This window comes from Ursus arctos, unplaced genomic scaffold (genome assembly GCF_023065955.2).
Source record: "Ursus arctos isolate Adak ecotype North America unplaced genomic scaffold, UrsArc2.0 scaffold_14, whole genome shotgun sequence".
Lineage (NCBI taxonomy): Eukaryota > Metazoa > Chordata > Mammalia > Carnivora > Ursidae > Ursus > Ursus arctos.
Window position 1 is genome coordinate 64,080,852 of NW_026622808.1, and position 26,885 is coordinate 64,107,736.

Consider the following 26,885-nt stretch of genomic DNA (forward strand, 5'->3'; position numbering starts at 1 on the left):
ATAATGGTCAGCAGCTCCCTGCCTTCTGGTAAATTCACCAACTTGCCCACCATGTGCCGTCGGCCCCTTCAGCCCCCGTGGACACATCTCCCCTGGCTAAGGCCAAGCTCTCCCCCGCGTCCAGCACAGATCCCATCTGCTCAGCCTCTGCTGCTGCTTTCCCCTCCACTATCCACGGCTCTGGTCCCTGCTGTCCCACAAACTGCCCGTGACCCCTGTCCCCTTGTCACCACCACCCAGTTCCTTCTTACCTCATTGTCCCACTTTACCTTAAGCAATTACTGTGTGTACCTAGGATTCCAGAAATAACATACTTCCATGTAGAAAGTTTGGGCAAGTAGGGACTAGCAGAGGAAGCTAAAACTCATCAATGATCTTGTCACTTCCAGGCGGCCACCATCCACATTCTGGTGTGGATCCTTCCATGCCTCTCTCTGGCTGAGACTGGGATCATATAGTTGTACCGCTCTGTGCACAATCACATCGTGTGGGGTACACTGCCTCGAAGAGCTGATCTACTGTCCCCTCCTCCCTTGCAGCCCCAAGTACCTTGTCTTTGGCAGCCAGACTTTGGCCTTTCCATGTCCCCCAAATCCCTTTCTCCAGGGTCACTGGCACCTTCCTTCTCACCAGTCGAGAGACACATTTTCCAGCCTCCTCTCACTGACCTCCCTGCCTCGCGTGGCCACTGTCTCCTCCTGGCCCCTAAACCCACTCTTCTGGCCCTCCTCCTCCTTTCTGAACGTTCCTTCTCGCTCTCCCTCAGGGCTCCTCTTCCATAGTGTTTTAACTCTGTGCCCTCCATGGCCCCTTCCCCAGCTGTGCTTTCCTCTCCACACTTGTCCCCCTGGCTTGCGGTGCCCATCTCTCCCTAGCGTCACTCTCTCTCCAGCCCAGACCTTCCCCTCTGGTGTTAGCTTCATCTACGGTGGAACACCTCCTTCAGGAAGCCCACCGACCCCGTAAGCCTAATAGGCTAAACTGAGCAGTTCTTCACCCCTCTATCATTTCTCAGTGCAGCCCCTGAGGCCCACTCTGCCTGCACCCCATACACTCACTCACCTCCTAGATTCGCCAGAGCCCCTTCCTCCAGGCTGCCTCTCCCACCTGTGCCCTGGAGCAGCCACCTTCCCCATGTCCTGCGGCTTTTTCTGTTCATCAGCCTTCTCTGTTTACATGTGCCTTGGGGTCAGGGCCCCCCATATCCCCACCATGGCCTACATGGCCCTGCCACCAACTCAGTCTAAAGCCTTAGGCAAACCGGTAGTCCTCTTTGAACCTGTTTCCCCATCTGGCATCAGTGGGGTCCCCAAGAAGCCTTGCAGCAGCGGCTGTGCTGTGGGGGGTGTTCCCCGAGCCACCACTAGAGGGAGTCTCTTGCCCACAGACCAGGAGAGGGCCCTTTCTGCAGAAGGGACCCACCAGCCACCTCCCAGCTCTGACTCTCAGGATAGGGTACTGGGTGCTGCCACATGCAGCCCCAGGGTCTCAGAATGCAGCAGAGGGGAGCAGCATTCCTAAGGCCACGAAGCTTTCCGGGGCCGCGCTGCCTTCTGGGTCTCTGGGGGCTCCTTTCTGTGGACAGGAGCTTGTCTACCCATGTGATTGTTGGGAAGCCTTGGAATACTGGCCCTTTCCTCCCCAGGCCAGGCTGGTCAGCCCCTAGGGGAAGGCAGGAGGCTGCAGGAACAATGGCAGGTTCCCGGCTGGTCCAGGCTCTGAGCCTCAGTTTCCGCTTCTGTAAAATGGGGATCATCATAGTTCCCGCCTCATGGGCCTGGGTGAGGAAGCAGAGAGGCTGAAGGCATGCAGGCCGGCTGGCTGGCGTCCCCTGAGCTCGGGATGGGGCTGCTCGTGACCCAGTTGGTGATCCTGACAGACGACTGCCTCTCCCAGTGACAAAGAGCCCCAACCTGGCCTCAGGGCCTCAGGCAAACAGGCCTCTCCTTTCACCTGCCTGCAGGAACTAAGGCCCCCAGGGCCCTGCTGGCTCTTTGCCCTGAGCTGGTCTCCTAATCCCCTTTGGGCCCCGCCCTGCCCCTGCCTCCCTCTGGGCCTTTGGGGGCTCTGCCTTTCTTTGAGGATGACCCCTTCTGCCTCCTGGAGCGAGGACCAGGTCGGAGAGCCACAGGGGTGAGGCTTGACATCTCCATTTGCCAGATGACCCTGGGCCAGCCCCCCACCTTGCTGAGCTTCATTTCCTCGGGCTGTGCCTGCACCCGAGGTCTGTGATGCAACCCGTGGCCCTTGGCGGGGGCGCCCCCAGGCTTTGGCATGCCCCATCCTGCCCGCCTGCCACCCCCCCCCCCCCGGAGGACCCACCTGCGTGATGCAGGCACCCGTGAAGGCCACGATCACAGCCACCACGTTGACCGTCAGCTGGAACTGCAGGAATTTGGAGATGCTGTCATAGACATTGCGGCCCCACATCACTGCCTTGACGATGCTGCTGAAGTTGTCATCCGTTAGGATGATGTCTGAGGCCTCCTTGGCCACGTCTGTGCCTGCGATGCCCTGTGGGGACAGGGACAGGAGCCTGTGTGGGGCGGCTGGGGGTGGTGAGCAGCTCAGGCAGCACTGTTCTCATCCCCTGCACATCCGCAGCCCTATACAACCCCCCGCACATACTCCCAGCTGCCCAGCGCGGCCAGACCACATGGGGTGTGTGCATGCACTCCTTACAGACCAGCCCCTCAGGCCAACTCTGCCTTCAGGAAGCCTTTCCCTGGCCCATCCTCCCCCACACCTATCATGGCAGGGAGCCCTCTTCCACCCTTCCAGGAAGACCCCGGGGGGCCAGGCTCAGCCTTGAGAGCACTGGGCACGTGAGGTAGATGGTGGGTGAGCTGAGTGTGAACCAGGGGTCCCCGCACAGCCAATTTGAGGCTGTGTTGCCCACACCCCCTGCCTATGGGGCCCTGCCGGGCACCACCCCGGGGCCCACTGTGAGCTGCCCCTACCATGGCGAAGCCCACGTCAGCCTTCTTGAGTGCAGGCCCATCGTTGGTGCCATCCCCGGTCACGGCCACCACCTGCCGCTGCTCGGTGTGTGTGCTGTCGATGATGCCTGTGGGGTGGGGCAGGAGTGTGCTCAGGGCCCCGGCACACTCTGTGGGGCCGAGGCCACCCGGGGCGGGCCCTGATCGTTGTGAGGACCTTGGGCCGGGCCCAGCCTCCTCTCTGGCCCCTGCCCTGCCCCCCTTCTTGTGTGGCTCTTCCCAGCTCCAGGCTTGCCCACAGCGGCCAGCACCTGCAGGGGGTGTTGGGCACCTGAGCCCCAGGCTGGCTTGTGGCCCTCTGTGGTCTGGGCCCTGACGGCCTCTCCAGCACACTCTTCACCGTCTGCAGCCCTTGGCCACACTGGTGGCCACCCCAGCTGGAAACGCCTCCCCTCTGCCTGGGTTCCAGGAGCTCCTCTGTTCTCCCACCATCTGCTCCCTCAGCACCTTCTACTTGGGGGTCCAGTCACTCCTGAGGAGGCCTGGGCTGTGCCATTTGCCAATGACCCCTGACCCATAATTTGGCCTTGACCTCTCTCCAGACATTCACCCTCAATAAAATATTCAGGGGCACCTGGGTGTCTTGGGTCTATTAAGCATCTGCCTTTGGCTCTCCATCTGCAAGCCCGGCCCCCTCTCCCCTGTCTGCTGGGCCGTTCCCTCGGCTAGCTGTGCCTGTCACACACCTGTAGTTTCAACTCAGATACCACTGCCCCTGGGGAAGCCTCTGTGACTCCTTGAGGACCCTCACCTGCCCCGATCAGATCACCGTAGCTCCCGTCCGTGTCTCTCCCCGTCCTGTGCCTGGCAAGCCGCAGCAGCCCATGGGATGAGGGAGTGGGGCCCCTGACTTGAGAAGCCTGTGTAGCCCCCAACCACTCCCCCAGCCTTTTGCGTGTGTCCAAGTTCCACCCTCTTCAGGCCAAGGTCCAAGGCTACGTGCTCTGGGAGTCATCCTGGGCTGCTCCCCCCAGCTGGTGGCAGTCCTGAGTCCCCAGCCAAGACTCAGCCTCCAGTCTCTGTCTACTGGGCATTCGACGCCCTCGCTCCTGCCGTTTCCCTCTACCTGCCTACACACTCCCCCAGAGCAGGGCGGGGGCCAAGTTTCCCTTCTGCCTGGCCAAGTGAGCGTCTTTCCACTTCTTGAAGGTATCTGGAAATCCTTGCCTCTGGTCTTTCACAGTGCAGTTCTCTGCCCCGCCTGAAACACAGGTCCTTTCTCCTGGACCCTCAACCCACCTTCGATGGCCTATGATGAGACATCCATCCCCAGCCTGGGTGAGAGCCAACAGGAGGCTCCACCCTTCTCTTCCACCAATACAGCCCCTAGGTCTGTGGAAGGAAACCTATTTAATGTCTGCTGGTTGGAATCTGGACCATGAACTCTAAGAGGGAAGGACCATGTCTGCCAAGAGCAGGGCCTAGCACTTAGTAGACCCTTCAAAAACATGTATCAAGAGAATGAGTAAATGAATGAATGAGTGATGGGTTGGGGGGGCCTCCCGCTCTGGTATCTATGATTCTGGGGCACTGTGTTTCTGTCCCCAAGCCAAGCCTGCCTCCATTAATGTCCTTGGGCAGCATTTTGGGAGAGGAATCCGAGATGCCCAGGGGATGACCTCAGCCAGAAACCTGCCCTTCTATGGCCATTTTAAAGATGGAGACATTGAGTCACAGAAGAGGAGGGACTTGCCCAAGGCTATAGAACAGATTAGTGGCCAAGCCAGGACTTGAAGCCAGGACTGTATGACTCTAAAAATGCCTAGCACCTGGCCACCTACATGGGCTCAACAAGTGGTAGGCTTTCTCTCTGGAGGAAGACAGGGAAGGGGAAGGATGCTAGCTTCTGGCCTCATCTCTCAGGTTGCTATTCCCAGGATAGCCTGGGGTCCCCATTACGGATGTTGGTTGGGGTCCTCAGAGACCAGGTAGACCAAGGGTCTCAAACTCACAAGCTCTGGGACAGACTAAGAACATAAATAAGCGAAATGGGTTGGATGGCAGACAATAAGTAGTGGTGAAGACTGATTCAAATGTCAGGGGAGAGTCTGTATAAAGCCATCCAAATTCAACATCGAAAAGGGCACTATACCAGCCAAATACAACATGTCTGTGGACCCTGTTCGACCCTCAGGCTAAGAGTTTTGGACCTAGACAGGCCCAGTCCCATTGCTTCCTACAAGAACTGGATCCCACAGAGAAGACTCACAACCTCCCCATCTCACTGTGGCCCTTAGAGGGCCTCCCAGGGCTGCAATGGGGTGAGACAAGGGTGTTGCCAGATGTGGAGAGCCCTGTGCAAAAACCCTCTGTCCTGGAAAGAAACTGTGGGCACCAGGAGAGAAGGGGATCCTGGCCTCAGAATTTCACCCCCCCCCCCCCATTTTACCTTTGACGAGGGTATGCTTATCCGTGGGGGAGGAGCGAGCCAGCACCCGGAGCTTTGGCCAGATCTTGTCAATTCGCTCCTGTTCAATCTGGAGAGGGATGGGGAGGGGGTCAGAGAGAGAAGCTGAGGCCTGGAGAAGGGAGGGGACTCACCCAGAGTCACTGGGCTCTGAGTGGCACACTGGCTGGCTTCTGCAGAGTCACGTGGTCCCCATGCCTCCCAGTCCCCCCTCCCCCCAGCTCATCTGTCTGAGGACTCCTTGTGCTGGGCACGTACCTCCCCCTTCTCGTTGCGGATCCTCCGGTTGAACTCCTTGCCCTCCAGGCACAGAAAGTCCTCCCCAGGATGGATGATGCCACACTTGATGGCGATGGCCCGGGCTGTGTTGATATTGTCACCAGTGACCATGCGGACGGTGATGCCTGCCCGCTGGCACTTGCGGATGGCTTCTGGGACCTGGCAGGAGGGCGGGAGCAATGGGGGTGAGTGCCACTGGGGCAGGCCCTCACTGCCCTTATGGATTCCAGAGTGAGCCCTGTGTACGAGCAGCTCCAGTGGGAGGGGCCCGGATGACCATGAGATACTGGGAGCACGTACGGCACGTGGGCCATCTCCTTCCTTCCTGTGTCCATGGCAGGCATTGTTAATTGGTCACAGGATCCTCTGATTAAACCCTGATGTGGTCTCAGAATTCTCAGCAGAGTCCCAGCAGCTACCACCTAACACTGTGATGGTCCCTTCTGTGATGAAACCGCTGGCTATCCTGATCTCGGGGCAAGGACTTTGAGAAAGACCTCAATAACACCCCAGGTGAAAGTCGCAGAGGAATGTGTCCCTGCTTTATTCCCATGCACAGTTCCTGCAAACTCAGCAAGGAATATGTTCACGTATTTTCAGGGTTTTTTTTGGGGGGGGGGACACTGCATTTGGGAGCTCATTTACAGAATGTGACACTGGGTTAGAATAAATACAAATGATTATACTTCATGTAAAATAGGACATTTCCATGAGAGAGTAAGGACTGCCTTCTGCCCTCTCTGCTGTAATGACAGACTGATGCCTGGGCCAATCAGGCCAGAGCAGAGTCAGCCGGTCAGGAGGGGGTAAGCACCTCCCCCGCTCCCTGCTCCTATGCAGAGCTGTGGATTTATTTGCCCAGCAATTAGGATGCAGAAACCGGCCTGGAGCTGCTGCAGCCCTTTATACACAACACAGATCAACTGAACAAGGGATTCTGACCCATGGGCAGTGACCAATGAATGATAAAATAATAAGGTAATATTTGCTATTTGCTGCAAAATGTCTTTGAGTGGAAGAGGACATATCAAGGGCAGAAAATCCCGTTGTACCAGAAGACCAAAGCACTTTAGAATCTCAGGCTTAGAGGCGCAGAGTCTGACTCCCACTTCTCTTGCATATCATAGTGCTTGGGGAGCTCACTCCCATCCCCACTCTGACAAGCCACAGCTAAGAGGGTCTGAAGACTGTTATGGCCTGAACTGTGGCCACCCCCCCCCCCCCCCGCCAAATACATTTAAGTCTTAACTCCCAGTGCCTGTGAATGTGACCTTATTGGGACAGAGGGTGCTTATAGAGGTAATCGAGATGAGGTTGGCAGGGTGGCCCTTGACCAATGTGACTGGGGTTTTTATGCAGAGGGGATATTTAGACCCAGACACACAGGCAGGGAGAATGTCACGGGACGATGAAGGCAGAGACTGGGTGTTGCTGCCACAAGTCAAGGAACCCTGAGGATCCCCAGCACACCCCATAAGCTTGGGGGGGTGCTGGGGGTGGGAGAAGGTCTGAGGCAGATCCTCCCTCACAGCCTTCAGAAGAAACCAACCCTGCCGACACCATGATCTTGGACTTCTAGCCTCCAGAACTGCGAGGCAGTCCAGTTGTGCTGTCAGAGCCCCCCAAACTATGCTTTGTTAGGGCGTCCCCAGCAAACTCATATGGAGAATTAGAACATTGTTCAAAACCTGACTGTGGACAACTCCTGCCCACTGGTCCCCTTCCTGCCCAAACAGGGATTGATCTTGAAAATCTTTAGCCTCTGTCCACCCCCATCCACAGCACCTGCTGCTCCTTCAACCCAGAGCACCACCATTCCAAGCTCGGGTCACTGCCCAGCCCCCCCCCCCCCAGTCTCCCTGCCTCCGGCCTTGCCCCTCTTCCATCGTTCCCCTACCTGACCACCAGCCACCTGCCTAAAGTTCAGCCTGGGTGTCACTCTCCTTCAGGCGCTCCCCCACTGCTGCTTGTAGAGAAAAATCAAGACTCCTGAGCATGGCCATCTTGTGGCACAGCAAGGAACAAATGTCGTGAAGAGGCCAGCTCCAGGCCAAGGTCAGGAGGCCCCTCCAGCTCCCAGAATTGTATTAGAGACCAGCTCTGTAGTGACAAGTAGTGATCTCCTCATCACAAGGGGTAGAACAGGGAAAGCTGACCACAGGTCTCCTCTGGGTGCATTTCCAGGGACTGGGGAAGAGGCTTCTGGTGCCCCCTGGGGCTTGGGGGCCAAGTGAGCAAGGCCTCTGCCTCGTGCCACAGCGGAGGCTCACCTAGGCTCTTTTTACAGAGCCAGGGAGAGTGGGGACGTGGAATGTCCAACATCCTGCTTACATAATTCATCCGTGTCCTCACCATGGCTGTAACCCGGACTGAAGCCCCCTGCTGTCTCCTGTTCCAGAGGAAAGGAAAGAGCCACTGCTCTTTTGGGGACATATGCCTTATTTGTCTCCTGCCTTCAAAGGAATAATTCGGGTTATATTTGATTCAAAGACGCTTGGGGTCTTGGAGTTGGAAGAGACTTCAGGTCATGACTCTGACTCTCTGCTCATTGTTCAGATCTCCGGCTAGGCATCCCACAGATGGCCAGCCAGCCTCTGCTTGCAGGCTTCTGATGACGGGGTGCTCACTCCCTCCAAGCCTGACCACTCCACAGTGGAACAAGTCTATCATATACTTTCACATAATCATTCTTCTTTCAGATGAGAGCAGGTGCTCTGGGTCTGACCTGTACTCTTGTAGGAGGCAGGGTCCTTGGTAGAGAGCTCTGTACAAAGGACTCTGGGAGCACAGAGGAGGGTGCCATTCCTTCAGAAGGAAGTAGATGGAGAGGAGAAATCTGGGAAAGCTTCCTGGAGAAGGGGATGTTTGAGCTGCTTCTGTTCAGCCAACACTAACTGAGACTCTGGTGCCTGGCACTGTGCCCAGGCTGGGGCTACACAGATGGCCACATTATTGTGGCCCAGGCCACAGAGAACTGTTCCATGAGATGCACTGGCAGAGAAGTTGGGAAGAGTGCTGTAGAAAGAACGTGACAGGTGATCTGGAGGGGCTGAGGCTGAGGAGGATGTGGGGCAGGAGCCGGTGCTATGAAGCTGGAGAAGGGCCTGTGGTCAGAAGGTGCTGGAATCAGGGGCTTGGTACCTGGTCTGGGAGCCATGGTAAGTTCTGAACTGGGGACAAGGTGACTGGCAGCATGTTCTAGAAAGACTTACACTTTCAAGGATGTCTCAGGGAGCTGAAGTCTGCCTGCTTGGAATCTCCACCCTCTGGGGCTCCCTGAAACAAGCTGGTTTGGGGAGAAAAAGGAGCAAAATTGGCCAGCTAATTTTTCTGGCCCCCACACTTCCCTCTGCCTCTGGGAGAGAGGGCTCAGGGACCAGAAGACCGGGTTGGGCTTTGCTCTGGAGATCCACCTGAGTGTCGGCTTCCTCATCCGTAGAGTGGGGATGATGGTCTGCACCCCTCAGCGCGGCTGGAAGATGCTGTGATGGGGGCAAACGGTACCAAGCACGGGGACAGTAGATGCTGGTGGGGGGAGCATAGGGTGGCTGGCAATGCACCTGACCATGGTCTTTCTTGTTTGTTCTTCCTGCTCTGGGAGACCGGGTGGGATGTGGATGCAGATGCAGTGGGGGGTGGGGCACAGCTGGCGTCTGGGGATGGGGAGGGGCAGCCGTTTGTTTGGGGTGGTGGGATGGTGTGGACACGCCACCGCGATTCCTGGGTCAGGTACCTTAGAGGCCTGTGTCCTGCCTGTGGGGGGGGGGGATTCCAGATGCACCTGGACACACCCGAGAGCCTCCTTGACCACCGTGAAGTACTCCAGCTCCTTCCTGGGCAGTGGGCCCTGTAACCGGCCATCTTTCTTGTACTTCAGTCTGGCTTTACACTCTCATGTGCTACTGGTCTACTTACTCGTCCCCTTTCACTGGACATTTCATTAGGCTGTAGGCTCCGGACTGCTCGGGACCCATCCAGGGGCCTGGCATAGGGCAGATGGGTCATCATGAAACATCTCTCTGCTGAAGTCCCTCAAAGCCTGGCCTAGTGAATGGATTTGGATGTGGACATGCCAGCCCCTCACAATTTAGCTCCAAGCTCCCCTCCTACCCATTTCTCCCATTAATCCAATGGGGTATTCACTAGACTCTCACCTGTCTGCATTTGCCCGCGCTTTTCCCCTCCACCTAGAACACCCTCTCTCCCTTAATCTGGGAGTCTCTCCCTCTTTCAGGTGAAATACCCTCTAATCATAAAGCCATTCTGGATGCCTCCAACCCAACGGGGTGCTTCCTTAATCTGTACTCAGCACTTCCTTGTACTACTCACTCGCTCATTCGTTTGACAAACAGCTACTGAGCCTCTAACTACCGGGCACTGAGGATCCCGACATGAGTAAGACTCGAGCCACGGAGGCACCGATCTGGTTGAAATATACTTTCCACGTAGACATAATAGCTGTAAAATTAAAAAAAAAAATTCCTTGTTTTGCTAAAATTATCCAAGATTTTTCTCACTGAGGAAAAACAGCCAGAAAATGGGCGCTTCCTGTTTTCATTAAATAAAGGCTTTTCAACATCTGTTGTTTCTGGTGACGCCCGTTATCTGTGACTCCAAGGGCTCCAAACACCCCCGGATAACCCAGCAAATCCCAGACTGCTGCTCTTCTCGTGGCTTTATCCGCAGTGGCTTCAATCGGCGTCGGAAAATGCACCTGAGGCAGCATCTTCTAGGTGTGTGTGGGGTGATCGGCAAGCCTGTTCTGTCTTCTGTCTTCTCAAGGGAGGAAGGCAACGTGATTTGTCCCCTTGACCGGTGGGAAAACTGAGGGAGGTAGTCTGTGTTCCAGTGGCAGCTATGAAAGCAATCTGAAACGTTTGTAGGGCCCTAGAGGTGGCCCAGGCTGAGGTTTCTGCTCCGGCCAGCTTTAGGGTTGCCTGGGAGAGCCTGCCCCAAGCTGTAGGCATAGACACCCCCCTAAGGTCACCCCAGAAGCTGGTGATGGTGGCTGCCTGTGAGGCGGAAACCAGGGGCCTGGCGGAGGCATGGGAGGCCACTTCACCTTGTCTGTGCTATTGAACCATTGGAATTTGGCTCCATGTGTATAAATCCGCCAGCCTAAAAAGCAAATAAATCCAAAGCCATCCCCACCCCACTGGGAAATGCTGAATCGACAGGTCGGAGCTTTTATACTTTCAAGTACTGTCACCAGCAGCCCTGCTGGTGTCCCTCACTTGGGAATGTCCAACTCTCTCATTGTTCGGATGGGAAAACTGAGACCCAGGGAAGAGGTGCTCCTGAAGAAAGTCTTCTGTGAGGGAGTGGCAGGGGCAGGATTAGAACGCGTGTCCCTTGACTCTGCTGTGTCACCCTAGTAAGTCTCTGCTCCCCAGCACAGCTTACAACACCAAAATCTACATTCTGGGGGAGAGCCCAGGCGAGAGAGGAGGTCACCAACAAGGATGTGCTCACCTGATGGAAGCAAAGAAAGTTGTCAGGGTAAGACTTCCCATCAGCCGGCTCAGAATGTTGGAGCTTGGCAGGGACCTGAGGGGCATCTGGGCCAACCTCCCATTTTACAGATGAGAAGGCCAAGACTCAGAGAGAGGAAGTGGCTTGTGAGTGGCAGAGTTGGGGCTTGGATCCAGGCCCCCTTTCCCCAATGTAGGGCCCTCTAATCTGGATTTGCTCAGCCGCTTAAGCAAGACTTTGGGAACACCGCTGTCCCTGCTTGGCCTCAGTGTTTTCGCCTGCACACTGGGGCCGTGGGGAGGCATTTGGTCTAGGTCAGCAGCAGCTAAAACCTGGAGTTGTGCCCCTTTAGTAGATTGCCAGATCAGTTTGGTGGGTGGCGACTAGCATTAAAAAAAAGAAAGAAATAGAAGAGAATAGAAAATTCTCACAAGTGCATCACATGACTTTGTCACATCCTTATTTTGGTTACGTGTATGTGCTTACTGAGTCATGATATAAAATACATTTGTTATTAGCACAGGTCATGGCCAAAAAAACGTATGTGTCTGATGCTGCTTCCCATCCCACCTCAGGGCTGCCTCTGAGGCAGGGTGACGGGCTAGGAGCTCTGGGATGGGAAGGCTAGGGGAGCCGTCGGCTGGCCTCGTCTGCTATGTGGACACTAGTCTCTGGTACCTCTAAGGAGATAACCCATCATGGGAAGCCTGAACCCGTTAGTGGCTGGTAATGAGTGGGCGTCCCCTGGGGAGGCTGATAAATGGTTTGTCCGTCCAGGGAGAGACACAGTCTGCAGGAAAACACATACGGCTCCAGGGCCAGGCACCTGGGGCACAAATCGCCTTTGCTGCTTTAGGCCCTGGGTGGAAGTGAGGAGGCCTATGGGGGTGTGCATAGTATTGGAAGATTGGTGTTCAAGTCCTGTTCATTCTCATTTAGGCATTCCACACTTAATCGAGCACCTTCCATAGGCCGAGCTCTGTGTTAGGGGCTGTTACCCGTCACTGGATCCAGAATTACGAATCCACTGGGGAGGGACATAGAGGAAGGGGCGCCACATTTAAGGGCCATCCACCTCATGCCAGACACCGCCTGTTGCCTGTATGTGCACGATCTGACACCTCCTAGTATCCTGGGCGTGTAAGTGTGGAGAATACTATTATTATGACGAAACAGAGGCTCAGAGAGGTTATATAACTGGCCCAAGGTCACACAGCTGGTAATGCTGGGACGCAGGATCCCAGGTCTGTCTGATGCCTGAGCTCACGCTCTTGACGACGCCTCTCCTTGCTGCTGAAATGTGAAAGTCCATGTCTGTGACATTCTAGTTTTGCTTGGTCTTTGGAACACACACTCTTAGAATATCAGGGCTGGGAATCTGGAAAACACTTTGTCTACCCCTTTTCACTGGAAAGAAGGGGAAAGGGAGGCTCCAAGAGGAGCAGGGAACAGCAAGAGACCCCTAGAGAATGGTGTCAGGGCAAGTGGGGAACAGTGAATTTGTCTCCAGTGGAGGAAGGTGGCCCTGAGAGGCCCCATCACTGAATTCCACAGCCGAGGCCGATCTGGGCCCAGCCCCGGCCGGCCTAGGAATCAGCCCCGGACCCGGGAGCTGTGTCAGTCCTCAGATGATGTGGAGGCCGGCCTCTCCTGTGCTTGGTCACATGTGCTGGGCTCTGCCGTCCAGGGACCCCAGGGTGAGGACACACTCTGCCTGCCCACAGCAATGTTCTGGAGATTCAAGGCAGCCCTCTCTTCTCCCACAGCCTCTCCAGCCTGGGCGGTCTGACTGAGCTGCAGCCATGTCCATCCTCCCCCAGCCCTGCCAATCCCCAGGCCTGAATTCTGTCCCCCGCCGGGTGCACTTGCAGCTAAAGGAGACCGCAGACCTGCGTGAGCTGAGCACTCCATGAGGCGCTCTTGCTACATCACCTTCCGGGGTCCTTCCGGGAGGGGTGCTGCACTCGCTTCTCTTCTGCCTGAGAGGCTGACCTTTGGTTAGCTTTCTAGCTCTGTGCCCCTGGAGACTGGGCAAAGGGAGACTGTCGGCTGCGTCACTGTGCAAGCCTTCTAGGGCACGCTGATTGGGGAACTGGGTCTGAATGAACAGAACTCTCCCTGCTGACGTGACATCACACTTGGGGCTTTCCTGAATACGGGTGACCTTAGTTTCTGGGTGTCTCCTTTACGGGCACCCTGGCACCTAGGCCTATGGATGTGTTATAGGAGATCCTGGCTCCTGTGGGGCAAGAGGCTTCTAAGGCAGGGCAGCCCCCGTGCTTGTCCCTCGGGAGCAAGGGGAGGTTTCTGGATGGTTGGGCGGATGGCTCTAGGGCTGCTTCTGGGGAAAAGCAACGCCTGCGGGCAGGCTGCCCGGTGTTCTGAGCCGACTGATGCCATGCATGGTGCACACTGGTCTTATGAGTCTGAGTGTTTAGGAGTAGATAAAGAGACAACTCTGTGGATGCTACAGGGAAACTGAGGCTCAGAGAAGTGAGGCAACTTATGCTAGCTTGCCAGCAGGCTGGGCTCCCAGCCTCTCCAAGCCTGCTGGTACGGGGCTTACCTCGGGCCGCACGGGGTCCTCGATGCCCACCACGCAGATGCAGGTTAGGTCATTGAGGATGTCATTCTCATTGTCCCAGTCCGGCTCAGGGCTGCTGGGGAAGTCACGGTAGGCCACACAGATGGTGCGGAGCCCATCGCAGGCCATGGGCTCGATCACCTTCTTCACCATCTCGTCCCGGTCTCGGGGCCGGAAGACCCGGGGCTCCCCTGCCCCGTTGAGGATTTTGCAGCACCTGGGGGTGGATGGCAGGGAGATAGGTAAGGTCCAGCCAAGGGCCCAAGGATCCTCCCTCTGACCAGCTCGCGCTCACCTCCCCCTCCCCAAGTGATGCCCAGCTGGCCGTGGTTGGTCATCCAGTGTCCGTCCAGTTCATCTCCCATAATGCTTCAGGGCTGGTCCAGGCCCCTGGGCCCCAGGCAAGGATGAAATCAGGACCAGCCAAAAAGAAATCAGGCAGCCTTCTTGCAATATCTGCCCCAGTTCATTCAGCAAGAGCACATCTACTTTGATCTGTCTTATATTCACAAGATTTCATCTGAAAAAATAGTTCCACAGCTAAAATGGTTTTCAAAGGTCATGAAACCTAGGCTAACGGTTCTGGACCTTGCTTGTACATTAGAATGGCACGGTGGGGGGCGGGGAACACCGAATAAATAAATATCCATGTGTGAGCCCTACCCCAAAGGTTCCAATTTATTTTTGTTATTTTTTTAGGGGGGGAGAGGCAGAGGGGGAGAGAGAATCTTCAACAGATTCCACACCCAGCACAGAGCCCAACACAGGGCTCGATCTTACCACCCTGAGATTGTAACCTGAGCTGAAATCAAGAGACGCTTAAGCGACTGAGCCACCCAGATGCCCTGTATCAGTGTTTTTTTTTTAAAGCTCCCCATGGTGATCCCAACGTGTAGCCAGGATTAAGAACCACTGGGCTAGACCAATCCCGTCAAGGTATGAGTGGGGAAACTGAGGTCCAGAGACTGGCAGTGACTGGCTTAGCTCTCCAGGCTTACCCCTGGCACCTGGGGCCAGAGTGGACTGGCTAACGATGAACATCACTGTGGTCAACCAACTCTGTGCTAAGGGAAGTGAAATAAGGGAGATTTAACAGTGACAGAAATATGAGAGATTTCATGGGTGGAACTTCCTGATGCTCCAGTGACGTAGGGAGGAGGCGGGGGGGGGGGGGCTCTCTGTGGAAAGTTTGAAGAGGAAATAGTGAAGAAAGCACCCGGAGGTGGTCCTGCTGTGGGAGGTTGGGCAGGCCCCCTTGCACCTCAGCGAGCCAGATGGCCCTCCAGCCGAGCCTGCAGGACAGCCTGCGCTGCACGACTTGGGCGCCCCGCCCCCCCGCGCAGCTTACTTCTTGAGCACGATCTCGGAGGCGCCCTTGCTGTACATGCGGAAGCTCTCGTCGGGCAGCTTGGTGACCGTGCTCATGGACTTGCGCACGGAGTTGAAGGTGTACACCTTGTACAGCTTCTCCTCCGGCATCTGGCTGCGCACGGGCTCGTAGTCCTGCTTCAGGTCCAGCACGAAGCCCAGCAGGCCGCACTCCGTCTTGTTACCCACCTGCCGAGGCAGGGCGCCCTCCTTCTCTGGCGGCTGCGGGGAGAGAGGCCGGGGCGGCTCACAGGGGGTCGCCACTGAGGCCCCAGGGCCGGGCTGCCCCCTTTCCCCGCCTCCCGTACCCTCAGCCCTCTCCATCCCAGACACAATCCTGGCTCTGGCTGAAAGGAGTTAAGCAAGATCAGCTTTTTAAAAATTATGAACTCTTTCAAACCTACAAGCTGGATAGAGAATAAGAAAAGAAACACTCATATACCCTCCATTCAGCTTTGTAGAACCAGAGCATTGTGCCGTATTGGCTTCAGATTTTTCTTTCCCGAGAAGGAAAACATGACAGATAAAGGTGAGTCCCCTGGGTATCCCTCCCTGTCTGCAGAAACCACCCCTTGTCCCAGAAAGAACCTGTCTTTAAAGTGGCATGAATTATTACCCTGTGTGTGTTTAAAATTTTTAAGAAATATTTATTTATTATTATTTTTCTACTTTAGAGAGAGTGAGAGTGTGAGAGAGCGGGGGTGAGGGGCAGAGGGAGAGGGAGAGAAAGAATCTTAAGTGGGCTCCACGCCCAGTGAGAAGCACGTCGTGGAGCTCGATCCCACCACCCTGAGATCAGGACCTGGGCTGAAACCAAGAGTTGGATGCCTAACTGACGGAGCCTCCCAGGAGCCCTTACCCTGTGTGTGTTTTAAATTTTTATTTTGACATGGTTCTAGACTGACATGCAATAAGAAATAGTACAGAGAGATGGCTCACACGCTTCATCTAGTTCCCCCTAGAGCTCACCTGTGTGTGACCATAGCGCATCACAGCCAAGATACAGATACTGCGGCCATCAAACCCGCCTGACTCAGACTTCACCAGTTTTATATGCACTCACATGTGTGTGTTTAGTTCTATGCAGTGTTTCGTGCGTGGATTCCTGTGACTACCACATGCAACAGTTCAGGGCAAGGATCTGATCCCTGTGCCACCCTTCTTGGAGCGGCAGGCACCTTCCTTCCCACCGCCTCCCTGGCCCTGGCCACCATTAATCTGTTCCTCTGTCTTCACAGTTTTGTCATTTCAAGCTTGTTATATACATGAAATCATACGGTATGTGAACCCTTTGAAGACTGCCATCTTCCCACTTGGCACCATCTCATTGAGGTCCAGACAAGTTATCGTGTGTACGTCAAGAGCCTGTCCCTTTTCCTTGCTGAGTAGTGTTCCATGCTATCGATGGACTGTCCCTTGAGAGCTCGACTGAGGTTCAGCCACATGAAACTGCTGTTGTCATAAGTCAGAATGGTCAATTACACGTAGCTTAACCTTCTGTCTGTACGTGTGTATGTGCAGTGCTGCTTTGCACGTTGAACACTTGATGTAAGGAGACCGTACACATTCTTCGAAAACTTGTTTATTCATTTAACTACATTTTGAGAACCCCTTGTGTTTATGGAGCTGGTTTGCTCTTTTTTACTGCTCTATCAATTCCAGTCTATGACTAAGCCACCGTTTGCTTTTCCTCTTTTTCTTCTCTCCACTCACTGATTTGGTTCACACTCGTTAGCACTGGCTAAGTGCTGGCCCTCTGCCAGGTGCTGGGCCACATGAACACAAACCCCCACCCTGGGGTCTCAGCGAAATCATCGACCACCTCTCCCCCAGCGACTCTCACTTTCTCGTGTGGCTGCCTGAACATGAGCTGTTTCATGCCTCTGTGCCTTTGCCCCTGCTGTTCCTTCCCCCTTTCCAGCCCGGCAAACTCCTCCTTGCTTTTTTAAAAGCCAACTCAAATATCTCCATGTCTTTGAAAATTGCTTCATGGGTCTGTCCCCCACTGAGTAAAGGAGTTATTGTATTCTTTTGCTTGCTACATTCTCAGGACCAGCACAGAGCCCAGCATACAGTAGGCATTTACTAATTGTTGGCTGGATGGTTCCATGTAGACCAGAGTGGTGGGAGAGGCGCAGGTTAACAGGTAAGATACAAGAGGACTCCATATGGGCTGATGATGGGATGAGCCGGAGGCTGAGGGAGGTTCCTATTTGCAGATGAATTCATGTCCTGCCTGTACCCCACACACGTGCATATACTCCTTGCCCAAAATTACGTGCAGCGTCTCAGGTGGAGGTGGTGTTGGGAATGGTAAAAGCCAGCGCGGATAAACCCAAACCCTAGCAAGATTTAGAAGAGGAATAGCTACCTACGAACATGCCCAGTCCACCTCCACTCCTCCTCCCCTGCGTTAGTGGCTTTTCATGGGGCGCAGACCAGCCTTGTCCAGCAGCTCTGCCTCCTCACCCTCAGCCCCCATCATGCTGCTCAGAAGGACTTCCCAGACAGGCAGAAGCTGGGGTCTGGGGGATGCTGGCATGGACCAGCTGTGCAGGGGACACGACAGTGACTGGACGTAGCCCTGGCTTACTCCCCCTTCCACAGTTAGGGCGCAGGCCCAGGGAGCCGACCCGTCGCTGTGGGGTCACTGGCATTGATAATTCAGGAAGGACAGAGGCTTAAGACCGTGTCCTCAGTTTCTCCGTCTATAAAATGGAGGCACTAGAGAGATGACTTCCAGCTGAGAGAAAAAACAACCCTTCTCAACCCTTTGCTTCAAGTGGATCATGCTGAGGGATGGTGCCTCAGTGGCAGTTGAGGGCCCTGGGGAGGAACAAGGCTCCGGACACCCTCCCTGCTCCCATGCCATGCAGAACGATTTCTCCAGCACCAGGGGCCTTAGAAGGCTCCCCACTCCTGAGCTCTTTGGTGGGACTGGATTTGGAAGCAAAGGAAACTTTGGTACAGCTTCCCATTTCTGATGTTTGTGAAAATGATTTGAAGCACTTCCCTTTGTCTCTATAGTATGGTGTTACGTTGTGCTTTTAAAAATAATATATTTATTTACTTTTAATTTTTTAAAAAGATTTATTTGAGAGAGAGAGAATATGCATGTGAGAGAGGGGCAGAGAGAAAGGGAGAATCCCACGCAGACTTCCCACTGAGCATGAAGCAGAGTAGAGTCGTGGGACTCCCACGACCCCAAGATCATGACCTGAGCCGAAATCAAGAGTCGGATGCTCAACGGAGCCACCCAGGCGCCCTTCTTTACTTACTTCTAATTTTTTCTACATTTTTATAATCAACCTTCTGGTGATTTCCAGAATTTTATGTCTTTTCCACAACAGTTTTTCTCCCCTCTCCACTAATGAAAGAAAATGACAACACAGAGGACTTAAATAAAAATGCCTAATTACTTATTAGCCCAAGAGAGCTGAGCATTTACGCCTTCAAAATACCCGGCATTTTATTACCCTCTGTGAAATATTTTAATTTTCCTCTAAAAGGATTTCAAACAATCCATGGTTGCAAATGGCAGAGCTGCCTCCTACGTAATTCAGTTTGTTTCCATGAACTTGAGCTCCGAGATCGCCTACGTGTATTACTAAGAAGCAGGGGCCCACCCCTTCTCTCTTTTGATTTTTTTTTTTTTTTTTAGATCTTGACAAACCCAGAGGTTTTGCTATTGCTGTAGACTTTCCAAGAGCCTTTTTATCTCTAGGGCTCCGATTCTGTAAGGGAGTTAAGGCGTTGGTATTATTTCAATTTTAACAGACAGGAAGCAGGCCCGGGAGGGAATTGACCTGCTCATGGTCACGACTTGCAGAAGGGCAGGCCTGGGGCTGTCCCCAAGCCCCCCAGCACATTTCCCTGTGTGGTACTGAGTTCTTTGGGAATGCTGGATGCAGCCACCAGGCATAATTTTGAGACGACAATTCATGTTCCTGTTTGGGGTGCTGGGGGGCAAACAGAGCCAAGAGGAAGGAATGATGACTAGAAGAGCTACAAGTTATAAATAACATCTGCAAAAATGAGATGAAAAAAAGTACAGCTAGGGGTGCCTGGGTGGCTCAGTCAGGTAAGCATCCAACTCTGATCTCAGCTCAGATCTTGCTCTCAGGGTCATGAGTTCAAGCCCCACACTGGGCTCCACGCTGGGTGGGCAGCCTACTTAAAAAAAAAAAAAAAGCGCAACTAGCCTGTACCACCTCACACTCCTTAGGATGGCTACTATAAAAAACAAAGTGGAAAACAAGTGTTGGTGGGGGTGTGAAGAAATCGCAACCGGGTGTGCTGTTGGTTGGGCAGGTGACATGGCGCAGCCGCTGTGGAAAACAGGATGGTGGTTCCTCAACAGATTAAACATGGAAGTACCATATCATCCAGCATTTCACTTCTGGGTATATACCCAAAAGAATTGGAAGCAGGAACTGAAAAAGATATTTGTATATCCACGTTCATGGCAGCATTGCTCACAAAAGCCAAGAGGTGGGGCAATCCACGTGTCCACCGGCAAATGAATGGATAAATAAAGTGTGGGCTATACGTGCAAGGGGGTGTTATCCAGCCTTCAAGCAGAAGGAAATTCTAACACGTGTGACAACATGGATAAACCCTGAGGACATTATAAGTGAAATAAGCCAGTCACAAAAGGACAGACACTGTATAATCCCACCTGTATTATGTACCTAGAGGAGTGAGATTCATAGAAACAGGAAGTAGGATGGGGGGTACCAGGGGCTGGTTGTGGGGGGAATAGGGAGCTCATGTTTGATGGGATGGAGTTTCAGTCTGGAAAGATGGAAAGTTCTGGGATGGATGGTGGGGATGGTCACACAACGTGAATGTACTTAACGTCACTTAAAAAACAGTTCAGGTGTCTCATTTGATGTTACACGTATTTTACCACTAAAAACCTCCAAAAAGTGCCCCCAAACAACCGAGCGACCGTAGCGTAGTAAACGGTAGCGCCTGTAATATGATGATGCTTCTAGGAGTGCATAGAAAACAACTTTCTGCTGAGTGGCCGTGTCCGGTGGCCTAGCCCGCTCCTCCTCACCCCTCCAGGACAGGCACTGGCGGGGAGCCTCCCCAGGGCCCGGATGAACCACCAGCCGGCTCAACAGGAGCAGCCGTGGCGTTCATTCAGAGTCTGAATGTAGACTCTGTCCTGTCCTTCACTGGGCTCGTCCCACGCATGGTCTGGTCGTACCCCCACAGCTCCCCGGGTGGCCGGCCACGAGTGTTCCCACTTCACAGCTGTGTACACGGAGGCCCAGAGGGGCAAGTCACCCTGCTAGTCAGCGGCCCAGCTAGGATTTGAGCCCAGTGTTCTCGGCTCTGAGCCCGTAGCACGTGCTCTCCCCACAGCCTTGCCTTCTCCACTAGCACTGGAGGTCTCTGCTTAACTAGGGAACTGGCTGATGAGTGATTTAGAGTCCAAGGGGGTGAGGGGTTGTGTCTGTCTTGCTTATCTTTATCTCCCACTACAGGTAACCAATGAATATCTGTGGAGTGAATAAGTGAATAATTCTGTGCTTGTATGTGTAGGGTGCTGCCAACGGGAGGCCAGATGGGGCGGAACTTTGCCCTCCAGAATTCTCATCTAAAGGCCTGCCTTCCAGGAGCTTCTCAGTGCTAGGCCTCCTGAGCAACACGAGGTAGCAGAGCCATGGGATCTTCTCCAGGGGCTGGGAAGGCAGGTCAGTGTGCGTCTAGGACAACAGAGCAGGACAGGCTGGGGAAACATGCTCCTGGAAAGCAGACTCCCTGGGGACCTTCCCAGGCTCAGCAGTGCAGTGTGTGTGTGTGTGTGTGTGTGTGTGTGTGTGTGTGTTTCTGTATGGTGTGTGTATGCAATTGTATGTGTGTGGTGTGTGTGCGTGGTGTGTGAGTGCAGTGTATGTGTGTGTGTGTGAGTGTATGTGTGGTGTGTGTGTGCATAGTGTGCCCAGTTGTATGTGTGTGTGTTTGCGTGTGGTGTGTGAGTGCAGTTGTATGGTGTGTGTATGTAATTGTATGTATGTGGTGTGTGTGTGTGGTGTGTGTAATTGTGTGGGTGTGTGTACAGTTGCATGTGTGTGGGGTGTGTGTGTGTGTGTACGTGCATGGTGTGTGGTGTGTGGCATGTGCATGGTGTGTGTGTGGTGTGTGCAGTGTATGTGTGTAGTGTGCATGGTGTGGTATGAATATATGTATGGTGCGTGTGGCATGTGTGCATGCACACATGCAGGGTGACAGGGTGTGATGGACGGATTAACGGTTCTGTTAAAAATCCAAATTCCCCATTTGGGATTATTTGCTTTAAACTCTTCTCCCAGAGATGGTGTTTGCAAAAACAACACAACACAAGACAACCAAAACAGTTGTTGAATTCAACACACAGCCCCTGCCATTTCACATACCGGAACCACAGCCCAACCCACCTGCCCATCCCAGCGCCCTGCAAAGTCACCTCCAGAGTCTTTGGCACCTTTTGGAACCCCTGGCTTGCCAGAGGCCACTCTCAGAGTGTGGCTTGACTTGGGGACTTTGAGGCTCATTGGAATATTCGATGGAGCCCTGGGTTTGGAGCCAGGAGATCGGAGTTCAAAGTTGGCTCTCTGCTTCCTGGAGTCCCTCTCTAAGTGCCCAAGTTCTAAGACATGGGAAATGCAATCAAGCAGCTCCTTCCCGCCTTGGAGGGTTACTGGGGCTCCCTGGGGTAAGGTGGCATCACGGCCACCTCAGCTTATGAATGGGGTACGCTGAGGTCCTGGGGTTTCTAATTAGGTGAAGTCTGGCTGATTTACTCAGGAAGACCATCCTGCCAGGAAAATCCTTTTTGCTCTTTCCTCCTGAACCACTCCAGAGGCTCCAGGGAGATTTGTTTTTCTCTCGACAGTTTACATGTTCAGAAATACGCCATAAACTTCCAACAATTCTGCTCCACAAGTCCCCATCCTCAAATGTTAGCAGCAGTGTCAACCTACTTAGAAAGAGGTCTCACAAAATAGAAAGTTAAGGTCTGCTTGGGTGGTCTCAGCAGGCAGAACACACGGTTGGAAAAGGAGAACGTTTTCCCAAGAAATCGCGAGGCCTCGCAAGCGAGGAAGGAGGTATCTCCATCTTAAAGCTCAGCTGTGGTTCTGAGAAGCAGCAGGGCGATGGAAGAAGCTAGCAGAAGTCCTGATGTTCAAAGGGTCGGAGACAACAAAGGAAATTGGAGGGTGTGCCAGGATTTCTGAGGCAGGGGAGCAATTTCTGACTCAAGGATGATTCACATAGCTTCTCTCAGAGGGCAAGTTTAGTTCCTAATGATTTGAAATTAGACGGGAAAGAAGAGAGCTTTGCCATCCTCAGAAGGGATGGGGCATGGGGTTGAGGCTGACCCTGTGGAGGGCCCCCCAGGCCACTTTTCCTGGCCTCCCTGCCAGCAGCATCAGCCTCACACCACTCTCCACCCCTGCCTGGGGTGCTTTTTCTGAGCACGTGAGCAGAATCCTTCTAAGGGCTTATTGGATGCCACCTAGCTCTCCCTCCACACCCCCTAGTCTTGACTCTCATCATTCCAGCCGCAGAGACATGCTCAGGCCACAGATCATCTGAGCCACGCATCGGTGGGTCTCCATGCCTTGGCAGTGCTGCGTCCCTGCCTGGAATGCCCTTGCCTGCTTGGTAAACTCCTCTAGAATTCTCTGGGTCCAAATCTGCCACTTGGTGGTCAGGATCAATCCTGGGCAGCTTACTTGATGTTTCTTCGGCTCAGGGTTTTTAACTGCAAGACAGGAATGGTCATATTTGCCCTGATTCCCTGGAAGGGATGTGGAGGCTCAAGCCAGACAGTGACTGGCAAAATAAACTACAGAGGATAAGGCTCAGGAATAACAGAAGTTACTAGAGTAATAACTAACGTGGCCTGAGCCCTTGCTACACGTCAGGCACTGTGCTGGGACATACATACTTTCTCATCTGACCTTCACAGTAGCCCTGAAGCTGCCTCCAGGCAAAGGTGCAGCCACATGAGTTGGGCAGGAAGGGGTGGTGGGCTGCACGGGCTCTGGGTTGGACAGACCTGGGTTCTAATCCTAGTTCAGCCTCTTATCTGCTCTGGAAATCTTTGAGCATGGTTTTTCACTTCTCCCACCTTCGGGGTCTGATCTATGAATTAGAGATGTGATGTCACCTACTTCCTGGGGTCATTGTACAAGGGGTACATGGGGGTAAGCACTTAGCATCAAGCCTGGCTAACTGAATGTTAGCAATTAGGATTAATTATATATTCACTTTACAGATTTGCAGATTGGGAAACAGAAGCTCAAAGGGGTTAAGTGACTTGCTCAGGGTCACACAGGTGGCAAGTGCTGGAGATGAGGTTTGAACTTTGGTTTGTTGGACTTCAGAGCCAAACCTCGTTGCTTCTTGGACTAGGTATCAGGACATCTGGATTCCAGCTTCAGTAGCCCACGGGGTGACTTGGGACAAGTCCCTTCCTATTTCTGGGCCTCAGAGTAAAGTGAGGGGGCTGGACCAGGGGGTCTCTAAGACCTGTGAATCCATGTAGATGACACCCACACAAACTACCCCTGCAAGTATTCAAGTAGGTTGGTGTGTTGTTTTGTTTTTTTTTTTTAAGAATGGAAGGTGCTAGCTGATTGGGAGTTCTCTGGATCAATGTAGACTAGAGAGCTGGGGGATCAGCTCAGTATGTTGGGGGAACTGACAGAACACTGGTATTGGCCACAGGACAGAGATGGGGCAGACTCCTACCTCTTGCTGCCACAAGAGCAGGAAAGTAGAACATAGGGATAGTCCTGTCCTGAGCATCTTACTAATTCATATTCACCCATCCACGGCCCACATACTCATCCACTCATCCATTCAACCATCCACCCATCCATCCATCTACCCATCCATCATCGACACATCCATCATCGACACATCCATCATCTGTCTCCCTACCTACTCCTCATCTCATTGACTATATATCTATACATTTATTCACCAATCAATTCACTTACCTCACCCACCCAACCAGTACTTCCCAAGAGCTATGCCTGAGGGAACAGAGATGACTCAAATGTGTTTCTCCCTCTCAAAGAGCCCACGTTGTCTATGTCAGACAGTAAGAAGACACGGGAGAGTCAGTGCTCTCACGGAGGAGGAAACACAGCCCTGTCTAAGGTCTGATTTTCCCAGGCCAGGCTCATCTCTGATCAAAGCTGATGGGTAGTGTGGTGTAGGGAGGATGCTGCCTGCCTTTACCTGCTTTGTGCTCTTTAGGAAGTCCTATCGTCTAGATTTCCTAGCCTGGTTTGGAGGGTGGCTGGACTTCTACTCAGGACTAAGCAGCCCTGACCCTTCTCAGAAGTCCTCTGGGCCTGGAAGGACAGTCCCTCAGAGACCCTTTGCCCTATAATGGCTGGCAGGCCCTGGCTGTGAATCTGACTCTCTGGACCCCAGGACTTCCTTCCTGAGACCACCTTATGCTAAAGATGCAGCAGGACTGGTTTCAGTGACCAAGAGCCAGGTCTGGACACCCTACTCTACAGCTGGCTTTGGAGGATCCGTAAGTTGGCTTTGCCACTAGTTGGAGAGACACTCTGGGTAAGACCCTTTACCTCTGTAGCCCTGATGCTTCTGGTATTTATCGTTAGCCTCAGCATTGCTACAGATGGAACCCCCTGTCGAAGCGTGATTTTACTGCTGAATAATGACCACACTAACCATACATGGTGCTGAATATGAGCCAGGCATTGTGCGAAGCACTTTTCACTTACTAACTGACTTCATCCTTGCAATAATCCTATCACTTTCCCCAGGAAACCGAGGCACAGAGAGCTTAAGTAACTTGCTTGCATTCATACAGCTAGAGAGGGGTTTGAAGCTAGGCTGCCAGGCTCCAAAGGATGAGCTTTAACAACTACCAGGGGACTCTGCTGTCCTCTATACTGATGACCATCAGCCCTCAGCAAGGAGAGCCATGTGGCTTTCAGGAAAGACCCAGAAAGAAGAGTCCTAGGATGCTAGGGATCAAGGCACATCAGGGGACACTGGTGCCTGAGAGGTAAGTGACTTAGCCTGAGTACAAACCAAGGATCCCTATTCCTGGGTCCCTGACCTCTCTCCAGTCTCAGCAGCTACACCTCCCCAGGTAGACTCCCTGACGCTTGTCCTTTAAGCCACATGGACCCAACCAACAGCTGGGAATGAGGTTTTAGCTTTGCCACCAGTGCTATGCAACACCGCCTAATTGAGATGTCCCCTCAGCTCTCCTGGCAGATCCCAGAACCGCTTTTTTCCTGTGATCACATAACCTACATCTCAATCCAAGCCCACCTCGAAGGGCTGTGCCCCCGCGGCCACCCCACCGCCCGAAACCTACTCTGGAAGTTGCCCTGTTCCCTCTCTGCCACATCTGCAGGACAAGACCATTAACAGCATCTCGGTTATTTTAGGAAGGCCGGGGGAACAGAATAAAACATTGCTGATCTCCCTTGATTCCCAAATTGGGGTGGGGGTGGGGTGGGAAGAAGACAAAACATCATCGTCATTTCTGGCATCACCCCCGGGGTTCTCGATCACCCCTGTGCACGTGTCCTCCCGACCTACTTTCTCCTCTCCTCGTGGGCCTCCCTCAGCCTGCAGCTCTGGGGTGATGGGGTGGCTGCTTGGCCTGGACGGTGCAGTTCTTGCAGCCCCAGCATCTGGAGGCAGAAGCTGCCTCCTCCCCCCTTCTCCCATCAGCCCTCAGCCCCCCGCTGCTGAGTCACACTCGCCTCCCCATTTGGATAAAGCTGCTGGTGGCTCCTACAACCCAGCCTGACCATGATGCTTCGAGCTGGCTCTGGGGCAGAAGGGAGAGGTCAGGGCTAGGGCACATTTGGGAGGTAAGCCAAAAAGCCCAGCCGCTTACCCAGATGCTCCCACTACAGAAATGCCCTACATCTGGCTGCCGACTGACTGCTGGATGGACAATTCTGTGTTTCTCTTCATCCAAATGTTTGTTAATTACAAAAAGGCCATCTGTGCTTCTAAACCAAATAGGGATTACAGCATGATAAGTCTACACGGCTCGGCTGAGAGAGGAATATGATAATTTTTCTTATCAGAACTTGTGATACTGCTACTATTACTAACAACGACAATGTCATTGGTGGTAGATCGTTCATAAAAATGGCCATAATTACTTCCCTCTGTAAATCCATGCCCTTTGCAATGTGACTTTGCAGTTCCCCCATCAAGAGATGGAGTCTATTTCCTCGTTCTCTGAATCTGCACAGGCCTCTTGGCTTGCGTTGGCCAACAGGATGCAGCAAGATGATGTGTGAACAAGCCCAGACCAGCCTGCTGGAAGAGGTGGGACCACACAGAGCCGAGATGAACCATCCCGGCTGAGGCCATCCCAGACTGGCCTACACTGCTGCTGAGATCAGCAGAGCTGTCCACACGAGCCATCACAGACACAGATGCGAGAGGGAGTCCCAGTGAAAGCAGAAGAGCCACACTGCTGAGCCCAGCCTCAATGGCCAACCCACAGAATTGTGAGCTAAATACACAGTTTGGTTTTGAGCTGCTGAGTTTGGGAGTACTGTAGTCCCTGCCTATTCTCGGGGGATATGTTCCAAGACCCCGAGGGGATGCCTAAAGCTGTGGATCATACCAAACCCTATGTATACTATGTTTTTTCCTAGACATGCATATCCATGATAAAGTTTAATTTATAAATTAAGCACAGTAAGAGTTTAACAACTGATTAATAACTGATAATAAAATAGAACAATTATTACAATAT

At 53.4% G+C, this 26,885-nt stretch overlaps 1 protein-coding gene across 13 annotated transcripts in view; it reads right to left on the minus strand.

The window, feature by feature from the left end:
* ATP2B2 (ATPase plasma membrane Ca2+ transporting 2) overlaps positions 1–26,885 on the minus strand; it is a 365,663-nt gene that overhangs the window by 15,934 nt on the left and 322,844 nt on the right. For all 13 annotated transcript variants that reach the window (XM_026501360.4, XM_057311933.1, XM_044385062.3 and 10 more), the window contains 6 exons: positions 15,090–15,331; positions 13,724–13,958; positions 5,665–5,844; positions 5,389–5,476; positions 2,961–3,067; positions 2,323–2,514 (listed from right to left, as the gene is read on the minus strand). In XM_026501360.4, coding sequence (XP_026357145.1) covers positions 2,323–2,514; positions 2,961–3,067; positions 5,389–5,476; positions 5,665–5,844; positions 13,724–13,958; positions 15,090–15,331 — 1,044 coding nt within the window. The remainder of the gene's footprint in view (positions 1–2,322; positions 2,515–2,960; positions 3,068–5,388; positions 5,477–5,664; positions 5,845–13,723; positions 13,959–15,089; positions 15,332–26,885) is intronic.